At 37.2% G+C, this 18228-nt stretch overlaps 1 protein-coding gene across 1 annotated transcript in view; it reads left to right on the forward strand.

The window, feature by feature from the left end:
• Positions 1–94: 94 nt before the first annotated feature.
• ppp2r5b (protein phosphatase 2, regulatory subunit B', beta) overlaps positions 95–18228 on the forward strand; it is a 43235-nt gene continuing 25101 nt past the window's right edge. The window contains exons 1-4 of the mRNA XM_021477803.2: positions 95–1688; positions 13644–13840; positions 17756–17857; positions 17994–18086. Of these exons, the coding sequence (XP_021333478.1) occupies positions 1493–1688; positions 13644–13840; positions 17756–17857; positions 17994–18086 (588 nt within the window). The 5' untranslated portion in view covers positions 95–1492. The remainder of the gene's footprint in view (positions 1689–13643; positions 13841–17755; positions 17858–17993; positions 18087–18228) is intronic.

Raw genomic sequence — 18228 nt, forward strand, 5'->3', positions numbered from 1 at the left:
TATAAAAAATCTTTTATAAATCTGTAAATCTGTATCAGCCTCTCTCGGTGGTAGTTGGGGATGGTCTCTCGGTAGCCAAAACGCCCATTACGTTCAGCATCACATGTAATAGTTTTAGGTAGGTCAGCAGCAGCACGTCGTCGGTCGACCGATATCACATAACTCGTGTTCGAAAAACATTTACCGACGGTCTAAACGAAAATCAGCGAGTGAACGCGCGGAGTAGCTAATGAACGAATGAAGCAAGAACAATGGCCAACCTGACAGTCCCAAAACACAGCGTCTAACAGAGAGAGAGAGAGAGAGAGAGAGAGACTGTCAGCCAGCGAGGGAGGGCAGAAGGGAAGAGGCAGAGGTAGATAAACAGCTGTCTGATAAAGATACAGACGAAATAAAAACAAATAGCATATATTAGTCCGCTTAAACGGTGAACAGAGTAAACGGCGGATAGTCACATCTCGCGGCGTCTGGAAGCGAGTCGCGTAAATGTACGATGAGTAAATAAATAAATAAGAGCGCGTGAGCGTCATCTGCAGTGTGTAGCATCTACATCTACTTGCACCACCTGAAGACAACGACCGACACTGACTGCTGGGAAATAAAGAAACGGGGGAAAACAGCGGAGAGGAAGGGACAAACGACGAACAAAACCAGCGAGGCTGTCAGCGTCCTTGTGAAGCAGAAGAAATTGAGCAGCGGTTTCTTGTATCTGAGGGAAGGAGGCAGAAGCGGGTATCAGTGCTGCAGCGGCCGCCGCGATGCTCTACACATGTAGGCACGTTTGAAGCAGTTCATCCCCGCCCTGTGTGGATCTGACCGAACCGAACCGACTGTACGAGGACGGATTTAACAGCGGGCCGCTGCGAAAAAGGACTTAAGGCTGGCGACTGGTAATATGACGATAACCTTTAATTAACAAGTGATGCATTTGAACCTGTGCGGAGGAGATAAATGACAGGATTTTAATCGCCCGTTTGTTTTTCAACATGGATTGATTGGCCCACGATCACAGGATAGAGTGCTTATTACACCCGCGTGTTAATACGTTACAGATTTATACCTCTAGCCTATAAATATTTAAATAAAGACCAAATTTAGGCCGATGACTTTCTGATGACGACAGTACGGCAGAGATGTCTTTATTGTAGAAATGCATGTTCGCCTCAGCATCTCTCCATAAAGATATAGGCAGTTACATTCACCCTTTTGCTTGCCTCCGTGTCTAATTTCGATTATTTTGAGAGGCTTTAATGTAACACGAGCAAGAGACGCGTCAAATTGAACACCGATAGCTTTTAGTCCACCATCCCTGTCTACATTTCGACCAGGTTAACGTCAGCTAACTTGTGTCTTTAGTCGAATCCTTGTTTTTTTATTTGACTTTTTCAATCAAACAACAATATTTTGGGCCAAAAACAAGGCATTGGGTGCCTGTTCTTGCTGTTAGCTGCCATCCTAAAACAATCTTCTGCCGAGCACCACCTTCGCAACGATGGAGACCCCCACGAAGCTGCCTCCGTCGAGCCCTTCATCGCCGACGACGGGCTTCTCTGTACCGAGCGCGGAGAAGGTGGACGGTTTCCCCCGCCGCTCGATGCGCCGTGCTCGTCAGCGACGGTCCCACAGCTCCTCACAGTTCCGCTACCAAAGCTCCCAGGTGGAGCTCACGCCGCTGCCCTTACTGAAAGGTAGGTTAACTGTGACGTGAGATGGTTTGTTTTTAATTACATGTTATTTAGGAAATAATGAGAACAATCTCTGTAGAATTAAACTATTATAGCCATTTTAGTGATTGTGAGCTCATTCAGTGTCTTCTCGAGCATCCTTGAGAGAGTCATGGTGCCTCCGTAAGGACTCCAAATGTAACTAAATCTTCTCAGGAGCTCAGCTAGACTCAGCACAATTCTCTAGAATGGTTTTGTCATTCAAGGGTATGCAATCTAAAATAAGGTCCACACTTTTTTGGTTAATTTAAAATTGCTTACATTAATAGGCCTATATACAAAACACTTTAGCAGAAATATTACTTATAAGGTTACTTGTGTCATAATAACTAAAATAATATATCACTGTTAGTGGTGTCATAATGGGATACTGGGCCCATTCACAGGTTTTTGCTTTGGACGTTCAGTGGGCCCCTGTTAAGGCTATTGGCCATATGCACTCTGCACTTTTTCCCCAGGTTGCAGTATCCCAGACTGCAGTATTAACTTTGTGTTTTGATGCTAGCAAGAAAGTTAATTGCAGTAAAATTCCATTAGTGATGTTTCATTGAAGCAACAAAAACAGAGTAGGCTATTATCTGGTTCAAAACACAATACAATTTCTGTTCACTCTTTTTAAAGGTTGCTGTGTATCATAAATCCCTTTTTTGAATTAGTCATTGGCACTGAAAGTGATTAATGTAGCTCAGCACAAATGCATCAAGTAGCTTCCGTATTACAAATTTAACTGGACATGCAATTTAGCAAGAATTGTGTTAAATTGCATCATTAAAAATAATTCAATTGAACAAGCAGCAAAATATTTTTAATGCAGCGTTCTTTCTTTTGCATTTTTACCATTGTCAGTGTCAGGTTCTTTGTTAAATATTTTTATGGTAAAATTATTTTCTAGTCAGTAGACCCTGATAAAGTATTGGTTTTAGTATATATGGCATTGTTTTATTTATTTATTTATTTATTTTTTGTGATTTTTTTTTTTGTGAAACTGTATGTGCTGCTTGCATCTTGACCAGGTCTCACTGGAAGAAGAGACAGTTCTGTCTCAATGCGATCTCCTGGCTAAATAAAGAAAAAATAAAAGTAATAGAACCTGAGACACTAGTATTGAACAGGTTTGTAGGTATAATTCATTAATTTATTATTTTTTAACGTAATTATATGTACTTAACAAAACAATACCGATCTTAACCTTAACTGCAAAAGAGTTATTAAATCTGTATTTGGTAAAATAACCCTAATTTTCAATCACAATTTATTATGGCTAACTGTAATTTATGATAATAACCAATTTTAATTACTGTAAATTACCTGTAAATAACTGTAAATATAACTTTAAAAAACTGAAAGAAATGTTTTACATTTTATTTGAAATGAGTACGAAATGTAATCAGACTTTTATTGTAAATGCACAAAAACGAAATTGAAATTAGCTACAAGCAATTTCAGATGCATAAATATGGAAATTACCTCATTTTCAAAATAGCTATGAAACTGTAGTTTTTTTATTCACAGAGAATGCACAGATGCTGTATTGTTCCTACAGGGTTTTGTGTATGACATTCGCTTTCATAGGTTTTCCAAGTTTGTCCACAGCTTCATGATTCATACTTCAGCAGGATATGATTCACTTAGTCTAATACGGGAATCATCTGAGTGACATTTCCAGTGAAGCAGATTTAGTGGTGGCAGTTTTCATGAGAAGCTCCAGCTGAAGGTGTGCTGCCAATCGGTGTGTCACAGGGGTTCAGATTGAGCCTCTGTCCTGCTTAAACATTCAGCTGACCTGCTTTTAGTCATACACATCACTGAGAGATGTCTCTAGTGTTATTTACTCTTACTAAGTCTAAAATGTATATTTTTAACCGTCTGACTAAATGTGATGGCATGGTGACGCAGTGGGTAGCGCTTTCGCCTCACAACACGAAGGTCGCTGGTTTGAGTTCTGGTCTGCCAGTTGGCGTTTCTGTGTGGAGTTTGCATGTTCTCCCTATGTTCGCGTGTTTTTTCCCCAGTCCAAAGATATGTGTTATAGGTGAATTGGGTAAGCTAAATTGTCTGTTGTGTATATGTAAATGTCCTGGTCCTCCAGGTTGGGGGTTGAGCGCTGGGCTAATGACCCACCTTGTAAAAGATTTGATGTTACTAAACACCAACATGGTGCGGCTAAATATCAACTTCGAGATAAACATCCCTGGATGTAAGAGTAAGTTTTTTATAGAAGGCTGTTCTGATGCAGTTCTTTGACATGCTTGTTTACTGTTTTCACTAAATATTGGAAAACATTTTGACTGTTTATTTACAAACCTTGTTTTGGGGGCCTAAAAATGCAAACATTTCAAAGCATTTTTGACATTGATACATCTCTATGTAATCTAACAATGCAATTTGATGAAAACAGTGACCTCATGTTCATGCATATTATGTTTAGTCAAGTATTTGACATCCAAAACAACAATAGCAGATTACAGGACAGTGTTTGCTCTTAGAAAAGTGCACAGTCGCATTGTGTTGTGTAGGCTTATCCCTTTAACTGCCTGCTCGAACAAATGGTTGACCATATTTTGACTGTTTTTAACAATGACTGTTTAAGTCATTTAAAGTATGACTGTTTTAAATAATCGTTTACTCAACACAGGATTGTTGGTTTACCAAAAAAAAAAGAAAATGAAACAAACATAATCCTGTTGCACTGCTACACTTGAGTTTAGTTTTATTGTAAAAAAAACAACAAGAAAAACATTTAACTGAGAATGTGAATATTTCATGGCATACTTAAAAAAATAAAGGTGATTTAGTATTTAAAAGTGTTTTACTTTGATTATATTTTTAAACAAATTGATCTTACACTTCATATTTTCTGATTTTCATATAGTGTATTAATTCCAGTATTATTTATATTATTATGGATTAATTCTGGTATTGGCGGTTGATTCTTGATATTGTCGAACCCTGATTAATAAAGGGACTAAGCCGAAAAGAAAATGAATGAATGAATTAATTGTGGTATTATTAATTTACCTTCAACCAACATATCAACCATTTAGTACAGGTAGATTTTTTTTTTTTTAGAAATTATGGGATGTGTTGAAAAGAAAATGCGTTGAGTGTTTTAACTAGCTACATTAGGAGTTAATGCAATCCCCTTTTTTCTTGGTGGGGCAGTTAAAGGGAAAACCTGTGTTTTAGCATCATTATTAATCCTGTTTCCCAAATTAAATAAAAACAACAAACTCACTCATGGCAAAAAAAAAATCTTCATCAATGATCATTAATACCAAAAGTAGCCTAATAAACAGTAACCAAACATATGTTTGATATTTGAGCTTCATTGATGGCCCAGCACATTTAGGTGTAACATATATAATGCTCTTTAAACACAAGATTAGCTTAGCAGAGCTTGACAAACACCACAGTCGTGAGTATTTGTTTGGTCTGTGAAAATCCCTGCCTGTGTATTTGTGTAATAGAGAGTAAGTTGAAGAAAACAGCTGAGCCAGTCCAAAACATGACCTAAATCTTTAATTGGATGACTAGCCAAAAATATGGCCATGTTTGTTAGTCTGGGCTGTTAGTTGGTGTTGTGAACCGTTCTCATTTGCTAACCTTCAAATTCTGCTTCTCAAACTGGCTTGTGATGTTGTTTCCACTTAAGCCTCTGCAGTGACGAGACTACTGGTCCCCGTGAGTTGGTGAGCATGTGTCTCTGTAAATAGCAGCCATCGCTGGAGGGAAAGTGTTTTGGACAATGGGCACCTCAGAGCTCTCAGCCAGCATTGTGACTCGTCTGGAGTTCTAAAAAACCTTGAGAAAAACAACTGTTAGCCATCACCTTGAAGTGTGAAGACTACTGTAACGTCATGTTTCAGTTGTGAAGGATTTTATTGGAGTAGAGACTGAATGTGTGTGTCGAAGGAGCTGATTTTTCGAGGGTGAGGATATATATCCGCCTCGTCTTCCTGCAGGGTCCAGCTGGTCAGGGCTGGTGTAAGGTTACAGTACACAGAAGGCCTGCTCGCTCTCTGGCCTCCTCCGATCAATAAAGAGGGCAAGAGAGGAAGAGGGAGCGAATAAAAGAGGGAGTGAGTGATTATAGAGACAGGGAAAAGAAAAAGAGCATTAGAGAAGAGAGAGAGAGTGAAGTGGATAAGCACATGAGGCTGTAAGTGGGGGAACAGTGTACCAAGGGAGAGTTATTGTTGAGCACAAGATCTGATGAGCCAGATTTGTTTCAGCCAATGTACAATTTTTAAAAATAATAGTTCTTTATTGACATCAGTGGTTTCATGAAGAACCATTAACATCCATGGAACCTTTTTGTTCCAAGAAAGGTTCTTTAGAGTAGAAATCATTTTATTTTTTAGTAGGGCTGCACAATATTGGACAAATTTGACATTGCAGTATTTTGTTTTTCTCTGCGATTATATATTGCGATATAAATACAGTGTCACAGATGACTTAAATATCTCTGTGAAGTCATTGCTTTAGATTGATTGGGCTGATTTTGTAGGGGAGTAAAATATTAATATATTTGAATGTAATTTATTATATAAAAATAATAAACAAAGTACATTCATAAATAAACACAATGGAGCAAATATTACTGTGACAATACCTACCTTATGGCTTTTTGGGGAGAGCAGCAATATTTGAGATCAGAAATGCAATTAAAAACTGTAAAAGAACAGAGCATTATCTTGATCATGTAAATAATTCAATTAAATTAATCTTTATTAAACTTCTTTATGTGCTACTAAAATGCTTTTAACCCTTTTCAAATACTCACATAATCACAGGCCTTATAACACTTGCAGATGATAAACTTTTACTCTATTTTGGTTCAATTCTGCAGTGACTCCACAAATCTAGTGTTTTGACTTGTGGTTCCTGGTCAACTAATTGACCAGGGATGCATATGCAACTATAATATAGGGATGCACGATATATTGGCGGCCATATCGTTATCAGACATAATCTGACTCCTCTTCGTGTACAAGCGTGATGTGTCACAGTGCCAGCAGTTAAAAGTTTGAAACTCACATCGGTTTATCATAAACCTTTCACCGATCATTTTTTTCCACGCAATTGACAGCAAGAATGAACATAGAAGCATTGTCTGATTGACAAGCAGCACCTACTTGTATTCAAAAGAATCTAAAGCGCCAAATAGGATGAATTTATGCAGCATTTTGTAGTAAAAGTAAGTAAGTAAAGTAAAACGTCCTATCTGTATTTAGATTTTCGCTTGTACGGTGGCTCTGAACTGTCAAAAGACCTCTCAAAATGCTTTTTTCCCCCGGACATTATATATTTGCACATATGTACAGTACTGTAACCCATTTTATCCAAGAACATTTGACCTGGTTTCAGTCCTTAGCTTTTTAATTTTTATTTTATTTTAAATATATTTATTTAACTTGCTTAACTTGGTAATTTTCTGTGAAGAAAATAAAATAAAATATTTTTGGCTTGCTGATTTATGTGAAATTGTGAATGTAGTCTCTATTATCACCTTGCAATTTTCAAATTACTGCTTTTTTTGCTTTGAGTAGGCGATTCAGTTCATAAGATCAGATCAAACTTATATGAAGCTTTTTGAAGCTAACATTTTGAAATATTTATATTTAATTCCATATAAATATATATATATATATATATATATATATATATATATATATATATATATATATATATATATATATATATATATATATATATATGTTATCGGCTAATAACAAATCAAGTTATTGGTTATCGATATCGGCCCAAAAATCCACATCGTTGAGTTCCTTATTTCAACTCAACATTGCCTATCTTGGCGATTAAGAATTGCAAATGCACACATTGCGATATGGATGCTCAAACGATATATTGCGAGCCCTATTTTTTAGATTGATGAAAAACACATCACTGTGATGAACCTGCTTTCGGAACTTCTATAACTTCTATAAAGTCTTAAGTTTTACATTGTATGCAGGTTAAACATTTTATAACATTTAATATTAGCGCTGCCATATTATGTCAATATATATTGCTTTTGATACTGTAAAAAGTATTTCTAATGTGGGTTAAACATTTTTTGTGGTGAAGTGCCTTGTCAAGATCTAGCTAAACAGACAAAATTAATGGCATTAGTCATTAGAACACCCTTATAATCATTGAAGCTGCAAAATTAGTCACTGTTTCAGAAATTTGTAAAATAATTAACACTGTAACTTCATTTTAAATATAATTTTGGCAGCTTAGAGTTTTTTGTTTTGGAGCATTTTTGCCCCTTTGTCTTGAATCAGATTATATAATATATGTTTAAATGTTATTTACATTTTTAAAAAACACTTTTCTGTTTTATTATTGTTAAAAATTTCTTTCCAAATTCCATCAGAACTCAATTCAGTATGTTGATTTTAAATATTTCTTACTGTTAATTAATTAATTATAAATTATTAACATTATGGGTGGCACAGTGGCTCAGTGGTTAGCACTGTCACCTCACAGCAAGAAGGTCGCTGGTTCGAGTCCCGGCTGGGTTGGCATTTTTGTGTGGAGTTTACATGTTTTCCCCATGTTCGCGGGTGGTTCCTTCGGGAGTTCCGGTTTCCCCCAAAGTCCAAAGATATGCGGTACAGGTAAATTGGGTAAGCAAATTGGCTGTAGTGTTTGAGTGTATGTGTGAATGAGAGTGTATAGGTGTTTCCCAGTACCAGGTTGCGGCTGGAAGAGCATCCGTTGTGTTAAACAATTGTTGTGTTAAAACAACTGTGGCGACCTCTGAAATAGGGACCAAAGTTAAAAGAATGAAACATTAGAAAAAGTAAAAAAAAAAAAACAGCTTGATTTTATTTGAACTGTACTTTTTTTTAGTAACTTGGAAGTGCCTTCTTGCTGAATTCAAGTATTTAAAAACAATTGTTGACCCATATATTTCAAGATTAGCAATTATTCATTCATTCATTTGTCCTCTGTCTAGTCCTTGATTTATCAGGAGTCGCCACAGCAGAATGAACCGCCAACAACTCTGGCATATGTTATACACAGCGGATGCCCTTCCAGTCGCAACCCAGTGTGCTGGAAAACACCTATAGTCTGTCTCATTCAGGCACACACTCATACACGACAGCCAATTTATTTAATTCACCTCCTACCATCTTTTGACAGTGTGGGAAACCCACACAAACATAGGAAGAACATGCAAACTCCAGTAGCAATAATACTTACTCACTTACTTGCCCCCAGGGCCATTTATTTCGAAGTTGATTTTTAGCCGCACCATGTTTCATATCATGTCATTTTTACAAGGTGGGTCGTAAGCCCAATGCTCAATCCTCAACCTGGAGGACCAGGACATACACACATACACTACGGACACTTTAGCTTACCAAATTTACCTAACGCACCTCTTTGGGTTGTGGGGGAAACCGGAGTACCCGGAGAAAACCCACCTGAACACGGGGAGAACATGCAAACTCCACACAGAAATGCCAACTGACCCAGCCGGGGCTCGAACCAGCGACCCTCTTGCTGTGAGGCAGCAGGGCTACCCACTCCGCCACCCTGCTGCCCAGTAGCAATTATCATTCGTTCATTTTCTTGTCGGCTTAGTCCCTTTATTAATCTAGGGTTGCAACAGTAGAATGAACCGCCAACTTATCCAGCATATGTTTTTACGCTGTGGATGCCCTTCCAGCTGCAACCCATCTCTGGGAAACATCCATACACACTCATACACTACAGACAATTTAGCCTACCCAATTCACCTGTACCGCATGTCTTTGGACTTGTGGGGGAAACAGAAGCACCCGGAGGAAACCCACACGAATGCGGGGAGAACATGCAAACTCCACACAGATAGCCAAGGCTCGAATCAGCGACCTTCTTGCTGTGAGGCGACAGCACTACATACTGCGCCACTGCGTCACCATTAGCGATTACATTTACTCCAAATATTTCAGCACAATAGATCAGCATACACATTTATTAGTAGTAAACATTGCATTCCCTCTAGTATTATTCACAACCTTGTCCAAGCAGAACACTCATACTTGGTATTGCGGTTAAATGTTCAGAAGAATATCACGAAACAAGTTTTAAGAAGCATTTAACGTCCTCAAAGTCTTGCGTAAAATGTGCCGGTCGGAGCTTCCTGTTTTATAGAGTGTAGTGACTCAAAAAATACATCCACCCAAGACGCAGTAATAATCAAAAAGAGTTTCCTCATTAAAATCCCAGAGCCACAGAAAGAGACCCACAGAGAGAACGAGAGCGAGAAGAGGATGGAGAAGAGAACATGAGGAGAGGAATAGGGTAGAGCGATGACATCATCTCTCTACACTGTTTTCTTTCCCTAGCATGCATCTCTCTCTCTCTCTCTCTCTCTCTCTCTTAGTCCCACTGTTGCTTGGCTGCTCTATATTTAGCTTTGCATCTACAACATTACAGCATGTTTAACAGAGCAACGACTGGTCTAACCACTCATCATTTAACCTTACACATCAATTTGGCTGCTATATATCTTCATACAAGATGTAACGTTCACATTCCCTTCATGACTGCGTTAAGTTCACATTTTAATTGAGTTCTCCTCCTCATGTCTCCTCCCCTATCTCTTCACACTTTTCCCTGGGCGATTTCCTTTTTTCTGTTCTGACTGCTGTGGCTGTGTCATGCTCTCTATATCCATCGACAAACACACACACACATCCTTACATAACAGCATCTTTTCATGACACCCGTCTCTTTATTCAGAGCTTCTTCATATTTTATTCAGTCTCCTTTGACCTCACCTGCTGCACTCCTAGTTGTGTTATATTTTCTGTACTAGGAATGTTAAGACTAATTCATTTTTGATGAAGAGTAATTGGATAAAGAGGCAAGCTGAGGCTGAAAGAAAAAAGAAAAGTGAGACAGAAAGAGTGATTCACATTCCCAAGTACAAGAAGAACAGTAGGGCCTGTAGGTTGTGTTGCGTTTTTTGGATGAATAGAGTGGATTGTCATGGTTATTGTGGCTCGAGGCGCTACGTCCACAGAGGGCGAGACAGCGCGGGGTTAAAGATAGCACCCGCTAATCCTGTTAGCACCAGACGCCTCCACTCATTTCTCATTAGCATCTCGTCCATCCACTTCAAGAAATCTACATTAATATGCTCTATAGATCCAAGTGTCTGTATAACTCCACCAAGCTTTAATGTGATGTGCTTGAAAATCTTTAATAGTGCATATACTTAGGAAGAAATGATGGTACACTTCCTTTTCGCTGTACAAAAGGAGTGTGTTCTGAGAAATATTCTTCACTTTAAAGCCCTAAGCATACTTTAGTTTTTTATGGTTAAATGCGCAGCCTTTTAAAGTATTGATGTTAGTGTATGTTAACACACTTGACAAACGTGGACTAGAAGAATTCATCTTTTTCTAGTGTGATATGAATGTCTTTGTAGTTTTTAAAAGGGAGTTGTGTGTTTATTTTAATCTCCTGACACATGCATCAATGGGGCCCTTTAATGTTTTAGAAATCTTTTGTTGGCTGTTTATTTCTTTTGTATCTTACGTTTTAATCTGACTATCAAACTAGAGTTTGGTTCAGTGTTGAAATCTTTAGTTATGCAAAGTGGTGGAAAACAATTCAAAATTTAAGAGTGATCTGTGCGTATAGCGTATGTATGGTTATAAGCAGGTATTTATGGTTATTGCACATGTCAGTGCAATGGCTAGCTCAACAACCAGTGCAATAGCTATACTTGCATTATGCAATTTATACAACAGTTCTGTCTGGTTCTTGAAATATTCTGGAGTAAAACATATGCTGGATACGTTGGAGGTTGGTGACCCCTGATTAATAAAGGGACTAAACCAAAAAGAAAATGAGGGAATGAATGAATGAAATTTAACCATTTGTAACTTTAATAATAGTTAATTTTATTGAATTATTATTATTACTATTCAATAACTGTACCTGAATACTTTTAGACTCAGAAAATGATAAACAAAAAACAATTTTCTTTACTGTATTAATTTGCTTATTAGATTTTATGTAAATGCATTCCCACTACAGAAACATCCCTAATCAATCTAAGCTTATAAATACTTTCCAAATAGAGACATTCAAGTCATCTGGAGAAACTCTATTCAAATCACATTAATTATTGCTGAATAAAAAAATACCGCAATGTTAAATTTTTTTCAATTACGTTCAGCCTAAGGGGCGAAGCAGTGACGCAGTAGGTAGTGCTGTTGCCTCATAGCAAGAAGGTTGCTGGTTTGATCCTCGGCTCAGTTGGCGTTTCTGTATGGAGTTTGCATGTTCTCCCTGAGTTCGCGTGGGTTTCCTCTGGGTGCTCCAAAGACATGTGGCAACGGTGAATTGGGTAGGCTAAATTATCCTTGAGTGTGTGTGAATGAGTATTTGTGGATGTTTCCCAGTGATGGATTATGGCTGGAAGGGCATCCGCTGCGTAAAAACGTGCTGGATAAGTTGGCAGTTCATTCCGCTGTGGTGACCCCAGATTAATAAAGGGACTAAGCCGACAAGAAAATGAATGAATGAATGAATGTTCAGCCTTAGTCTATATGTAATAAAAACACATAAAAATTGCTGACCTGACATGGTACAATTGTTCATATTGGCATTTAACATATTGTTATGATTAAATTTTAAGATGCTTACACTTCCTCGATACAGTACTAATAATGAAATTTGCATTAAATCCATTCAATTATTTTCTTTTCAGCTTAGTCCCGTTATTAATCAGGGATCACCAACCGCCAACTTATCTAGCATATGTTTTATGCAACGGATGCGCTTCCTGCTGCAACCCATCACTGGGAAACACCCATACATTCTCAATCATACAGACAATTTAGCTTACCCAATTGACCTGTACCGCATGTCTTTGGAGTTGTGGGGGTAACCGGACACCCAGAGGAAACCCATGCCATCACCAGGAGAACATTCAAATTTCGCACAAAAATGGCAACTGACCCAGCCGAAGCTGAAACTAGTGACTTTCTTGCCGTGACGCGAGAGCGCTGCCCACTGCGCCACTCCGTCACCCACATCAAATCCATGTAAAAACTAAAATATACTTTGGACTTTAGATTGAATGGACAAAAAGACTTGTAGACAGGAAAGATGCAGAATTTTGCAAACTTTTAGATGCCACAGACCACTGTATATAAAAAAAATCAAAATATATTAAAAATAATTTTAGAAAAATACTTAGTCTTTGTTTTTTTTTAAATAATAATATTTTTTTCTACTCTATGTATGTCCATACATTTATATACTTATTTCATTATTCATTTTAATCTAAATTGTATTTATGTGCTTGGTTTATTTTTTTATTATTTATTTGTTTTAATAAAATGTTTGAAAACAAAAATTTGAATAAAGTTTCTTTCATTAAATAATTTTAATAAAACATTAAAAACATGAATATGCATTAAAAACATTGAACCATAATATTTATAATTTTTTAATTTGCAACGTTAATAAACTTTAAGGTTTGCTTAACTTATTTTTATCTTTATTTTATTAATTATTTAATTTTTTTTTTCTTCAAACACATTCATGGACCCCACCTTTCATTTCATCCCCACTCTGCAGTTTTAAAACCCTTATTTTAATGGTTTACTGCGCTAAGAGAGTATAAATAATACTGTGATGGTACCATGGTATAGTTCTGTGATCAGATTTATGTACAAAATATAGTTTTTATCACAGTATTTAAAATTTTTAGAAAGAAAACAACACACAAAAATGACATTTTGCATTTCCAAGGTTTCTTTATCCAAAGCAAATCCTAATAGATCCAAATCCCAATTAGTTATGTGTAAAATTAGAAAACTGGATTAGGAAAAACATAGTAAGTATGTGGTAAATGTGCAGTGTATATGTGAAGACTGTATTTGTATGCTTTGTGTCCCTCAGATGCTCCAGTGGCTGAACTTCATGACTTGTTCTGCAAGAAGCTGCAGCAGTGTTGTGTGCTGTTTGACTTTCTGGACTGTGTGGCCGACTTGAAGGGGAAAGAGATCAAACGCGCCGCGCTGAACGAGCTTGTGGAGAGTGTGGCCACCAGTCGCGGAGTCCTCATCGAGCCCCTGTACCCAGAGGCCATTAAGATGGTGAGATGAATCGTCAAAGAGAGGAAAAGTGATGCAGTAGGCTGGGATTTGATAAAAGAGCAGAGAAAGCAGAGGGAGATAAATCGTTTTGAGGGAGGCACAAGATCTCCAGTGCTCTAAAGTGCACTTAAAGACTCTGAAGCATTTATGTGTAGCTACATTAGTACTATACAGCATGTAGTTGAAATACAAAAACACCTTAATTGGGAAGCAATTGATTTTTGTTAACTGGGCCTTTTATGTTTTGATGAGAATGGCAAAGGGGGATTTTTCTAAGAATGAGTGCGTGCCCTCTGAGTTTATTTGCATATGCAGTCTGCATTGTGTTTGATTTAGTCTCTTGTTTACTAGAGGAATTATGCAAATGAGGTAACAATAAATTACAGTTGCTCTGATCAATAGAAGATGTATACAAACATACTCTCAGAATGAAATTCCCTTTACCAACATTCGGTTAATGGAAATCATGCAGCTGTCAGGCGGAAGAGGCAGACTTCTTAGGAAGCTTGTGTTTTTACAAAAGCATTTGATTAAAGGTATAGTTTAACTCAAAATGACTGCCATCATTTATTCACTCTCAGATTATTACAAAACTGTATTACTTTATTTGTTCAGAAAACAGAATCAAGGGTTATGCAGCTTGAAATAATATAGCAGAATGCTTTTTGGTTTTTCATACAGTTCCATGAAGAACAATGTTTGGACTATAACAGTGTAATGAACTTCATGATAATAGTTCATCTTCATTCACGTTTTTATAATTGAGTGTATATTTTAATAATAGTAGTCTTGTTGACATTATATTTAATATAATTTATTAATATTTTTTCCCTGTTCTGATTAAAAAAACATGCAAAGCACACTAAAATAGCCAAACAGACTGTAGGATAAGATACAACATGATATAACATGTGAGCACTTTACAATTCCTAAAAGATAAAGGGATATAAAGTCAGGAGGTGGTGTTTATTGTTTTTGTGGTTTAGTTTTTTTGTATAAACCCAAATATCTTTTAAAAAGTGTTAATTCAGTTTATTTTGAGGGTCCATTTAAGTATTAGTAGACTGTCTGCTTAATATCTGTTGATACTGCTCCTTCAACAGACTTTGCAAGTACATGTCCTAACCCCAACCTAACAGTATACTAATTAATCTAATGAGAATTAGCTGAAATGTATATGCAATGTAACTAAATTCAACAAACGGACCATCAAAATAGAGTGTGACCATCCTACTTACCTGGTGCAGATCAGGTTTCTTCAACTGAACAGAGTTGGTGATTTATTGAAGTAAAAAAGGAAAATATATGATTGGAGAAGCTACACAAGTTAAAATTTGGGTAACACTTTACAATAAGGTTTATTAGTTAATGCATTTACTAACATGAACTAATCATGAACAACACATGTACAGCATTTATTACTCATAATTGTACATTTACTAATGCATTATTAACAGCCAAGTCCATGCTTGTTACTATTACTTAACGCACCATGAGTTAACATGAACTAACAATGAACTACTGTATTTTCATTAACTAACGTTAACAGACATGAACAAATACAGTAGTAAATGTATTGTTCATTGTTTGTTCATGTTAGTAAATGCATTAATTAACATTAACTAATGAACCTAATTGTAAAGTGTGACCAAAATTTGAAAGTTAAAATGTATAAATGATTCAAGAAAGAAATCATTCAACTATTGAGAGAATGTTGACAGTCTGTGTAGTAAATGGTTGACTAATGAGGTGCTTTAACAGTTAGAGATTTAGAAAACAAAAAGGCGGAAACTGCACAGTTTTGTTCCAACCCTAATCAAACACATTTGATCCAACTAATCAAGGGGTTCAAGACTAGTGTTTATGGCTGTGTCTAAAATCGCCTACTTTTTCAAGAGTTCACACTTAGCTGATGATTTATAAAGCTTATTTGGCATGCTGTCCCGGGAGAGAGCCCCGAGCTCAAGGGCTCCTCGAGCCCGGGGCTTCCTCCCGTTGGCAGAGCAAGAAGGGAGCCTGAGCTCGGTGGATCTCAGAACTCCCCTGCCGCTGTAGCTAAGGGAACGTAAGGAATTAGACAAGCTTGATTGTTAAGTATGTTGAATGTCTTTGGATGGTGGGAGGAAACCGGAGAGCCCGGGGAAAACCCACGCGGACACGGGAAGGACATACAAACTCCCCACAGAAACACTCACCGGTCCTATCGAACTAGGACCGGCAGTATTCTTGCTGTGTGGTTCACAGTGCTAACCACTGGACCGCCTTGCCGCCCAATTGCAGGTAAAGGAGGAGAATAGGGGAGGAGGGGGGTTTTCTTCCAAACGAAGATAAAGTGAACTGAAAACTTAGACTATTTATGGTGCCTTAGGGCTCATATGATTGGAAGATTAGTGATTAGCAAATGCGAGACTGGACGTGATAAATCATAAGCACGTGATCCTCTCGAAATTAGTTTATGAATAAACTTCACTTAGTAGGTACTGCATTTGAATTTAAATTTACTACTTACAAACTTGTTCCTGGAGGTGCGGTGTCCTGCAGATTTTAGCTCCAAGCCTAATCAAACACACCTAAACAAGCTAATCAAGGTCTTACTAGATATAATTGAAACACCCAGGCAGGTTTGTGGAGGCAAGTTGGAGCTAAACTCTGCAGGGCACTGGACTTCCAGGAACGAGATTAGTAACCCCTCTTCTATACAGTATGAATGTGAGCAGTATGAATGAAACTCGGACATACTACATCCGCAATTTTGTCATGATTACGTGACCTATCCACGCCAGTTGCGTCACTTCACTCCCATGTATGAATTCTCCCACAGTGAATCATGGGATAGCGTAGCATCCATTAAATGTGCACTCTGGGCCGGCGCGTCCATAGAGGCGACATAGGTCGAACATTTCATTCACTCAACTGTCACAACTTTGCTCATGTAGCTGAAGAGAAGAAGCTAGCGGCTACAGAGGTTGGATAATTTTCTTTTATTTTGGAATATGCAAGCAAAATTCTCAAACGCAGACTCATAATGGTAAATCCTGTTGTACTCAAGACAGGTAGTATTTGTTAGTTTGGTGATTTATTTCATTAATTTAGCAACTGTTAAATGCATTCCAGGAAACTGAATTTCCAGCTTGTAAAATAAAAAAGTCTGGTAGGACATTAAGCACAAACACTACACAGTTGAGTGTATAAGTGCATAGTTTAAAATTGTATAGTGCAGAGTGTGTCATGTGAGATGCAATGTATGTTTAACAAACTTAAGAATGACCAATGCATGGAACATAAAAAAGATTAATGTTTCTAAAGATTTCATATGAAAAGTCAGTGAAACTCATTAGGGTTCCTAAATGATGTCATTTTTGGACAAAATTTTAAACTTAACACACAGCACAATTATTTTTGTTTTTTATTAATTTTTTTAAAATAAAATAAATGTTTGTTTTTTTTGCACCAAAAAATGTAAATGTCATGTTTTAGTGTAGTACCAGGAGGCTTCAAGGATTTTGTACTGATTATGTTTTGTATTGATATATGACGTACAATTTAATAATGTCAGAGAAACTGAATAGGAGACTAGACAAAGAGTTTTTAACTCTGGCCCTTGAGTTCTACTTTAATGCCAAATTTAGTTCCAACCCTAATCAAATACACTTGAAGAAACTAATGGAGGACTTCTGGATTGCTTGAAATTTACAGAGAGACAGGTTTGGTCAAAATTAGACAAAAATTTAGCAGTAAAGTGGTCCTCGAGGGCCAGAGTTAAGAGCATGAGCAGGAGCTTTTATTGATTTATTTTTCTACTTGAACTCTTTTAATGTCATTAATAGTGAAGCAATGGTCTTCAGTCCATGATTCTGTTAAACACAACCTTTCAGCCCCTCCGTCTCTCTCTTTCTTTCTCTCTCCATCTTGTAGATCTCAGTGAACATTTTTCGAACTCTCCCACCCAGTGAGAACCCAGAGTTTGACCCAGAGGAGGATGAACCCGCTCTCGAAGCCTCCTGGCCACATTTACAGGTACATCAAAACACAAACACACGCTAACACATATACTGACACCACAAGGCAAATATGAAAGCAATATGAGTTTTTTATAGCTCGTGTCCCAGCACCAATCTCATTTCCGCTCTCTTTCTCTGCTTTTCTCTTCTAGTTGGTCTATGAGTTCTTTTTACGCTTTCTTGAGAGTCCAGATTTCCAGCCTTCTCTTGCCAAGCGCTACGTGGACCAGAAATTTGTTCTACAGGTATATTTATATGTAACGTTTTACATTATCCCTTGTGATATTTGTGTATATAATTATTTCACAAAATAAAAGCCTTTAATGAAAGGATTTTGAATAATAACATAAATTATATAGAGTTATTTCTAACTATAATGTTTGTATG

The sequence above is a fragment of the Danio rerio genome, chromosome 7 (genome assembly GCF_049306965.1).
Source record: "Danio rerio strain Tuebingen ecotype United States chromosome 7, GRCz12tu, whole genome shotgun sequence".
NCBI lineage: Eukaryota > Metazoa > Chordata > Actinopteri > Cypriniformes > Danionidae > Danio > Danio rerio.